We start from the raw sequence: 8993 nt of genomic DNA on the forward strand, positions 1-8993 counted from the left end.
AGACCTGAGTTCCTTAATCTAGGCACTATGAACATTTTGGACCAGATAATTTTTTATTGTCAGAGACCTGTCTTGTGCGTGGCAGAATGCTCACCTGCGTCCCTGACTTCTACCTATTAGATGCCAGTAGTACCCTCTCCCAGTTAATGACAACTGAAAATCATGGTGGAGAATCACCCCCCATGAAAACTATTGTTCTAGAGTCTAGGGGCTATTGTGAGGGCAAGAGTCATTTCTTGCAGGGAGGTGCAAGTTCCTTGGAGAAATAGATTTGACTAGGTCTGTGGGGTGTAGGGGGCCAGCTCTAGCATGAGACAGGGCAGGGTTTTCTAGAGGACTCTTGGCTGATGAGGAGAAAAGCTAAGGGGTTGAAGTTGAAGAAATAACCTCTTAAGTTACAGCTAAAGAGCTGTGGATTGTTTCTTTCTACAGACTTAGATTTTCTCAATTGTGAAACAGAACTGTCCTGGTTCCCCCTAAGTGGATCAGGACAATGTAGTGAATGATAATGCCTATCTACTTCTCCCTAGAATTGGGCCCTCTGACTAGAATGAGGAGGTTATAGACTTAGGACCTTTGGGAGTCCTTCTAGGGTCACTGGGATTTCAGGGAAGCATGGTATATACCAGGGGTCCTCAAACTTTTTAAATAGGGGGCCAGTTCACTGTCCCTCTGACTGTTAGAGGGCCAGACTGCGGACCCCGGGACAAGTTGGCTGCTAAGCAGGACAGGCAATGGTGGCAGAAACACCCAGTGGGCCGGATAAATGTCTTAGGTGGGCTGCATGTGGCCCGCGGGCCGTAGTTTGAGGACACCTGGTATATACCTTATTCCTAGCATCTAGTGCCAGTGCTGCTTCAGTGCACCACTCTTGGTTCTTTAGGCTATTCTGCCTGTAGCATACACTCTCGCACTTCAGCCACCATGAACAAGTTTTGTAGTGCATGAGGAGGTGCATGTGCTCTTTAGCAGCCTTCCTTTTCTGAGACATGCTTTAGAGCTTAGGTACAGTTCTGGAATTTCCAGAGAGTCTTCACTGGTCCCCTCATTAAGTTCACTGTCTGGGGTAAATGGACTGTACAGTTATGTTCCTTGTATAATTTAAAAACGGAAGTCCAGAGAGTAGAACTGATTTGCTCAAGGCTATACAGCAACTCAGTAGCAAGGGAAAAGCTAAAATTTATTAGGCATCTAGATATCTTGGTGCTTACTATGTGATCTAACTCCTCTGAACCTGTGTCCTATTCTGTACAAGAGATAATAATACTCATACAGCCTCCCCCACCAGGAAGATTAAGAGAGAATGTATGTAAAGCTTTGGCTGTTCTGACTCTCTTTTGGGATCTTGGGCTTTTTTAATTGACTAGAAGGTGACAAAGATGAGAGAGAAGTGGGGCTAGGTACTGCTTGGACTCTGGGATCCAGTTCCTTGTGAGAAGCCCTAGGTAGAATACATGGGCTGCTCTGTTTCCTCTCTGCTCCCCTAAGATTGAACCAAAAGACAGTGGTCAATGGGAAGGGTTGGCCAGCCTCTTTGAGCCATTTCTTCTTCAGGCCCAGACGAGAGTGAAACTGAACTACTTGGACCAGATTGCCAAATTCTGGGAAATCCAGGGCTCCTCCTTAAAGATTCCCAATGTAGAACGGCGGATCTTGGACCTCTACAGTCTCAGCAAAGTAAGAACAGGTTTTTCCTCAAACACTCCCACCTCACCCCAATAGCCTTGGCACTGTAGGAGCCCCCTTGGTTTGGATATTGGATCTCTAGGCTGCAGTGGAAGAGGGACAGCATGGTAACACACCAGCTGTCATCAAAACATCTTAGCATCTCTTGTTGAAGTTTGAGATTGGGAAAGGGGGTAGCCCCCAATGAAGTATAGGACTAGAGTGATCCTTGTTCCCCTTTCTGTAGGCCTACTCCCTCATGTACATGTACACAGTACATCCATGTTCCTTCCTGCTTGTCCTTTCAGATTGTGGTGGAGGAAGGTGGTTATGAAGCCATTTGCAAGGACCGTCGGTGGGCCCGGGTAGCCCAGCGCCTCAACTACCCACCAGGCAAAAACATTGGCTCCCTGCTACGTTCTCACTATGAACGTATCGTTTATCCCTATGAGATGTACCAATCTGGAGCCAACCTTGTGGTAAGGACACCAGGCTGGGGTGGTATTGAGGCTTTACCCATAGACACAGATTTCCACATCTGCTGTTAATGGAATTGGTTTAGTAGATGGAGACCTGGGAGCCAGACTCTAGTCTTGCCTAATGATGTTTATTTAGTCTCTTCCTACACTGCTCAGGGTCAAAGGTCATGGAAGCCAGCCTACTCTGTGTTAAGTGACAAGGGTTTTTTGCATGTGTCTATATGTGTAGGGGTTTTTTTATTTGTTTATTTCTTTCTTTTTGAGGAGAGTCTCTTGCCATCACTCTGGGTAGCAGGTAGAGTTCAGTGGCATCATGGTAGCTCACTGCAACCTGGGCTCAAGAATCCTGCCTCGGCATTCCAGGTAGCTGGGACTACAGGAGAGTGCCATGATGACTGGCTGATTTTTCTATTTTTAGTAGAGATGTGATCTCGCTCTTGCTCAGGCTGGTCTTGAACTCTTGAGCTCAAACCTTGGCCTCTCAGAGTACTAGAATTATAGGCGTGAGCCGCCATGCCTAGCCAGACAAGGTTTGAACTGATACAAAAATTAAGAGAAGAGAGATGTCTGTTGGGCTAGAGAGATCTGGGAAGGGATGGAGTCTGATTTAGTTGGGGAGGTGGTTAGAAGGAGGAGGGATTGTAAGCAAAGACACTTAGAATTCCCAGAGTGTGTGCTGGCGTTAGTGATAAAGACCAGTTGAACAAGGGCTATTGGTATGGGTCACGTATGTAGACCACAACTTTGGTTGTCATTAGGTGAGAATAGAGAAGAGTTCTTGCTGGAGCCCCACACCTTGACCCTTAATCCCCCACCTTTCTCCAGCAGTGTAACACACGTCCATTTGATAATGAGGAAAAGGACAAGGAATACAAACCCCACAGCATCCCCCTTCGACAGTCTGTGCAGCCTTCTAAGTTCAATAGCTATGGTCGGCGGGCTAAGAGACTGCAGCCTGATGTGAGTATTTTCCTTCTAACTTAGAGAGTCTTCTCCCTCCCTCTGGCGAAGACTGTATTCCCTATTCCACTATCTCTTCTCTGAGTTTTTCCAAGCTTCAGTATGCTTCTTTCAGGCTTTACTCATGTTCCCCCACCCTCAGCTGAGCTGGACCTTGATCTGTCTGTATAATTACTTTGGCTATATAATCTCTTTTGCATGTCTGTCCTTTTTGACTGTCTTGTTCCTTTCCTGACTCACTCTGCTCATAGAGGTATAGAACTCTTCTTTCTTCTAATATCTATATATATATGTATTTTTTAAATACAGCAAAGATCTCATTATGTTGCCCAGGCTGGAGTGCATGCAGTGGCTATTCAAAGGCATGGTCATAGTGCATTACAGCCTTAAACTTCTGGGCTCAAGTGTTCCTCCCTCCTTAGCCTCCTAAGTAGCTAGAACTATAGGCATGTGCCACTGTGCCTGGCTCCTTATATCTTATCTTCAGGCAGAAGCATACATGCCAGGCATTTTTCTTGGCCCTGGGGATACAATAGAGAACAAGATAGACACCGTTTCTGGGCTCACTGATGCAGGTAATTTAATAAGATCCTATTAGTCACTACCATTTATTGGTAATACCACACACTTAATTTTTTCATATGTTACCGTTATCTTCTCATAACTGTAAGGTAGGAGTTAATATTCTCATCTTACAGTGAGTAAACTGGGACCCCGTCTTTAATTCCTTTCTAAGAGAAAGCTGAGAGGTTCACCCTCAGTCTCCAAAAAGCAGCTGTGAATTCTTCCCTTGGTCCATCTGCCTCAGCCCCTGGTGTGAGCTCAGGTGACATGTAGTTTGAGCTGTTGTTTTTGGATGGGATAATCTGCCCCAGATAGCAGACTTGATTTGTTTCCTTCTTTCCTTCCAGCCGGAACCCACAGAGGAAGACATTGAAAAGAATCCAGAGCTGAAGAAGCTTCAGATCTATGGGGCAGGCCCCAAGATGATGGGCCTAGGCCTCATGGCCAAGGATAAGACTCTGAGAAAGAAAGGTGAGGCCTAACATGTTGGGGATAGCCTCCCCTAAGGAGAGGAGGTAGGGCCCTATGTGTCTTAGACCTATATTTAGAGCCACTTTTTTCCTGTTTTTTTTTTTGAGACAGAGTCTTAAGCTGTTGCCCTGGGTAGAGTGCTGTGGTATCACAGTTCACAGCAATCTCCAACTCTTAGGCTTAAGCAGTTCTCTTACCTCAGCCTCCCAAGTAGCTGAGATTACTCATGTGTGGCGCCTGCCACAACACAGGGCTATTTTTTGTTTGTTTTTTTTTGTTGTTGTTGTAATTGTCATTGTTGTTTTACCTGACTCAGGCCAGGTTCGAGCTCACCAGCCTCAGTGTATGTGGCTGGCTCCTTACCCATTGAGGTACAGGCGCCACTCAGAGTCACTTTTCTCTCTTCCAGATAAAGAAGGGCCTGAGTGTCCTCCCACTGTAGTGGTAAAGGAAGAGTTAGGTGGGGATATGAAGGTGGAATCAACCTCACCTAAGACCTTTCTGGAGAGCAAGGAGGAGCTGAGTCACAGCCCAGAGCCCTGCACCAAGATGACAATGAGGCTGCGGAGGAACCACAGCAATGCCCAGTTTGTAAGGACCCAGCCCTGATTTCCTAATATTCTGCTTCTCATCCCTTTAATGAGCATTTCCCCAGGATGGCATTGGACCAGGTTGCATTAAGCAAAAAAGTAGGCCTAGTGGGGTCTGCCCTCAGGTAGCTTACTTAATTGGGGCAACAGGGCCAACTCATGTGGAGCAAAGAACAAGAAAGGCTAATCAAGTGCTGTCAACATGAAGTGCTGGAATGGCCCAGAGAAGGAGACTTACTCTCCATTGCTTCAGGATAAAGGCTAAGCTCCTACTTTGCATGATTTTGTCCCTGCTGACCTCTAAGACTTATTCCCCAGCACTACCCACCTGACTCTTCTGCTATAGCCACACTGAACTACTTGTTAAATATGTTCATTTATTTTCCCCTGAGGTGCACCTTGCTCTTTCATTCACCCATCCTTTGCACGTGTTCAGCCTGGAAGAGTTTCTACCTATACTCTGCCCATGGCCAAGCTTCAGCTTACCTTCCAGTTTTAAGTGTCACCATTTCAACAGTCTTTTCTCAAGGCCATCCTCTTTTTCTCCAGCGGCTTTGGGTGCTTGCTTCCTTCCCTAGGTTCCCACAGTATCCTTTATGGGTTACTATTGGCAGTTTTAATTTTCATGAATATGTTTCTGAAGTACTATATGCCCTTGGAAGGTAGATACTATGTCTTCTTCATCTCTGTACCAGCATCTAGAGTAGTGCTGAACATGGGTTCAGAAAGTATGTATTGAATGAATAAAAATGGGAGGATTCAAGACTGAATGATAAAAAGAGTGCTCTCACAGCTTTACCTGCTTATTTAAGGAGGTGGTTCATGCATGCATTTGAATTTGAGTCCTAGTGTGATTAGCTTGTATAGAGTTGTGAATGATTCAGCCAGTAAGAATAGCAGATTTCCAATGGAGACCTCTCTGGACTAGCATACTTTCTAGAGGACCTTGATGTTCGAAGACTGGACAGAACATGGGTTGATGTTTCCTTCCCCTGGCAGATTGAATCATACGTGTGCCGAATGTGTTCCCGAGGGGATGAAGATGACAAGCTCCTGCTTTGTGATGGCTGTGATGATAACTACCATATCTTCTGCCTGCTGCCTCCTCTGCCTGAGATCCCTAAGGGTATCTGGCGGTGCCCAAAGTGTGTCATGGCGGTAAGGCCTCTCTAGCCCCAGTCCACATCTGCCTTATCCTTGCTTGTCTTTATCTGGCCATTCTGAGGGCAGCCCCCCATCTCAGACACAATCTTACATTTTGGGACCCTGGGGTAGAGCTTTGGGAGAAAGATGACTTGGAGATTCAACTTTTGTTTCTATTCTCTGGGAGCTCCCAGACCAACTAGGGAGGTAAGTGTCATGATTAGATCATATGTGGTAAGCAGATGCTAAATTTTGTTAGAAGCTCTGAGATACAGAAGTTCAGAGGAGAGAAAAATGACCAAGGGTAGTAATCAGGGAAGATGTCAGGAATGAGATTGGAAAGATAGGAATATAAAGAAAAAAGTATTTTTTAAATTTCTACTTTTTTTTACCTTTTTTGTAAGAAAGCTTAAAAAATAGACAAATGATCATCCCACTACCTAGAGATAACCATTGTTAACAAATTTGAGATCTTGTTATTATATATTTTTTATTGGTTACTTTGTAATCATTTTTCTATATTATTGATTTACTCAAAGTATGATTTTTTTTCTTTTAGATAGTCTATCATATGGGTATAATATTATTTAATTATTTTCCAATAGTATTTATTTAGTTGTAATATTTAGATTGGTTTGCAATGATACAGATTTTAAGTAGAAGTGGTGGGCAAGTATCCCAGACCGGGGCTGGAGACTAGCAGGCATTCCAGACTGGAGGCTAGAGACCTCTGTGCAAGGGGGAGAGTACCTGGTGTGGGTAGGGGCAGTAAGGGCTGCAATAAAGGAGAGCAGCTAAAGCAACAGTGAGGGCCAAGTGGCTGGGAAGTAGAGCAAATATATTTTATAAATTACTTACCTTCTCTAAATTATCAGTGCTCACCTTCTATACTTCCCTCTGGACTTCTGGAGAGAAGACACTGACGGCCTCTTGTCTCATATTAGGGGTTCAATTGTGGTTGTAGAAACCAAACCAAATGTGTACGTGCACACCTGTGCATGTGCACACACACACACACACAGATGAGGAAAGACCAGGGCAGTGCATAATGGCTTTGGCAGTGGTGGAGATTCCAGTGAAAAGGAGTTTGAACAATGGAGAGAATGTCAGCTCTACTTTATTCTTCTCTAAGTGGTTATGAGCCAGTAGACCAAATAGACATTTACTTTTCAGACATGAGCAGGTTGAGTGTCTGACTATAATACATGTAGTTCTCATCTAAAATCATGAACATGGGTACAGAGTAGATTAGATCCACATTCTGTCTTCTGAGACAATCTAAAGAACAGAAATAGTGTAGGGTTTGATACTATAGAGCTGGTGCTTTTGTTTTCCATCCTCCAGGGTACTAGAATATTCAGTGTCATTTCCCCAGGCTTACAGTTCTAGTCTGGGCATAAAAAAGCTTCCATAAGCACTCCATATGAACTTATACTGTTTTAGCTTGAAAAGAAAAAAATGGTAGCAGAACAACATAGGATAGCATATTAAAGTCAGAGCCTAGTGTTAGTTAAAGTCCTCAAGAAAGAAAAGAGTGTGGGCTGTCATGGTGAGGGAGGGCTCTGGGACTGGAGTTGGGTTTTGAAGAATTAGTCAAAGAAAGGGAGGAACTATGAGCAAAAGGGGAGGAACTATGAGCAAAAGCATGGTAAAAGTGCATGTGGGGAATGAAAAGACTAAGCCAGAGTGGTAAGAGAAAAAAATAGAGCTGTAAGTAAAATAATACATGCTTCAGGGGCCTTGAGTGCAGATCTAGGGCTTTTCTCCCTCCCAACTCCTATGACATATTTCAGTTCCACTTGTGAGGATTCTTCATCTCTTTTCCCCTGTTTTGATGACAGTTCTCCTTTGGGTTTCAGGAGTGTAAGAGGCCCCCTGAAGCCTTTGGCTTTGAGCAGGCCACCCGGGAATACACTCTGCAGAGCTTTGGCGAGATGGCTGACTCCTTTAAAGCTGACTACTTCAACATGCCTGTGCACGTAGGTGATGGAGGGATGGGATAATGTTGGGGCTAGGATTGTAGGTGTTAGTTCTTGATGGTTGGAGTTCACCTGGGTCATTGAGGCCAAGATGTGATGGGCCACAGTCATCTACCCCTGTTCCCTCAGATGGTACCTACAGAACTTGTGGAGAAGGAGTTCTGGCGACTAGTGAATAGCATTGAGGAAGATGTAACTGTTGAGTATGGGGCTGACATCCATTCCAAAGAATTTGGCAGCGGTTTCCCTGTCAGTGATAGTAAACGGCACCTAACCCCTGAGGAGGAGGTAAGTGGATGATTAATGGTTATATGTCAGCTGTGTGAGCTTAGGCAAGTCATTTAGTATTTAAAAGACTTGATGATGGGGCGGCCCCTGTAGCTTAGTGGGTAGGGTGCCAGCTATATACACTGAGGCTGGCGGGTTTGAAGCTGCCCCCGGCCAGCTAAAACAACCATGACAACTGCAACAAAAAGAAAAAAATAGCCAGGCATTGTGGCGGATGCCTGTAGCCCCAGCTACTTGGGAAGCTGAGGCAAGAGAATTGCTTAAGCCCAAGAGTTTGAGGTTGCTGTGACGCCACAGCACTCTACCCAGGGTGACAGCTTGAGACTCTGTCTCCAAAAAAAAAAAGACTTGATGACTCTGTAAGATGGGCATAACTATGCCTGCCTTATACAGTTGCTATAAGATTTAGATGAAATGCATATAAAGAATAGAGCCTGATACCTGGCATGTGTAGATATGAGGTGGTGGAATCTTTCACCTCTCTGAGCCCATTTCTTTAGTTGTTGAATGGAGATGGCCAGGCACAGTGGCTTACACCTGTAATCTTAGCACTTTGGGAGGCCAAGGTGGTAGATTGCTTGAGCTTAGGAGTTCGAGACCAGCCTGAGCAAGAGTGAAACCTGTCTCTACTAAAAATAGAAAAATTAGGCTCAGCACCTGTGGCTTAAGTGGCTAAGGCACCAGCCACATTCACCTGAGCTGGAGGGTTCAAATCCAGTCCAGGCCTGCCAAACAACAATGACGGCTGCAACCAAAAAATAGCCGAGTATTGTGGCAGGCGCCTGTAGTCCCAGCTATTTGGGAGGCAGAGGCAGGAGAATTGCTTGAGCCCAGGAGTTGGAGGTTGCTGTGAG

At 45.0% G+C, this 8993-nt stretch overlaps 1 protein-coding gene across 11 annotated transcripts in view; it reads left to right on the plus strand.

Annotated features, from left to right (window-relative positions):
* The window catches only part of KDM5C (lysine demethylase 5C), a 34204-nt gene that overhangs the window by 5348 nt on the left and 19863 nt on the right, over positions 1 to 8993 (plus strand). For 8 of the 11 annotated variants that reach the window (XR_002771346.1, XR_002771345.1, XM_023508883.1 and 5 more), the window contains exons 3-10: positions 1555 to 1677; positions 1974 to 2144; positions 2970 to 3104; positions 4016 to 4139; positions 4549 to 4730; positions 5729 to 5887; positions 7732 to 7851; positions 7981 to 8139. Coding sequence is in view for 9 of the 11 variants with exons in the window: in XM_023508883.1 (XP_023364651.1) it covers positions 1555 to 1677; positions 1974 to 2144; positions 2970 to 3104; positions 4016 to 4139; positions 4549 to 4730; positions 5729 to 5887; positions 7732 to 7851; positions 7981 to 8139 (1173 nt within the window). In the remaining 2 variants the exon portion in view is untranslated. The remainder of the gene's footprint in view (positions 1 to 1554; positions 1678 to 1973; positions 2145 to 2969; positions 3105 to 4015; positions 4140 to 4548; positions 4731 to 5728; positions 5888 to 7731; positions 7852 to 7980; positions 8140 to 8993) is intronic. The other 3 variants (XM_012813643.1, XM_023508881.1, XM_012813648.1) reach the window with 1 other exon arrangement.

The sequence above is a fragment of the Otolemur garnettii genome, unplaced genomic scaffold, assembly GCF_000181295.1.
Source record: "Otolemur garnettii isolate 467f Iridium unplaced genomic scaffold, OtoGar3 scaffold00286, whole genome shotgun sequence".
Lineage (NCBI taxonomy): Eukaryota > Metazoa > Chordata > Mammalia > Primates > Galagidae > Otolemur > Otolemur garnettii.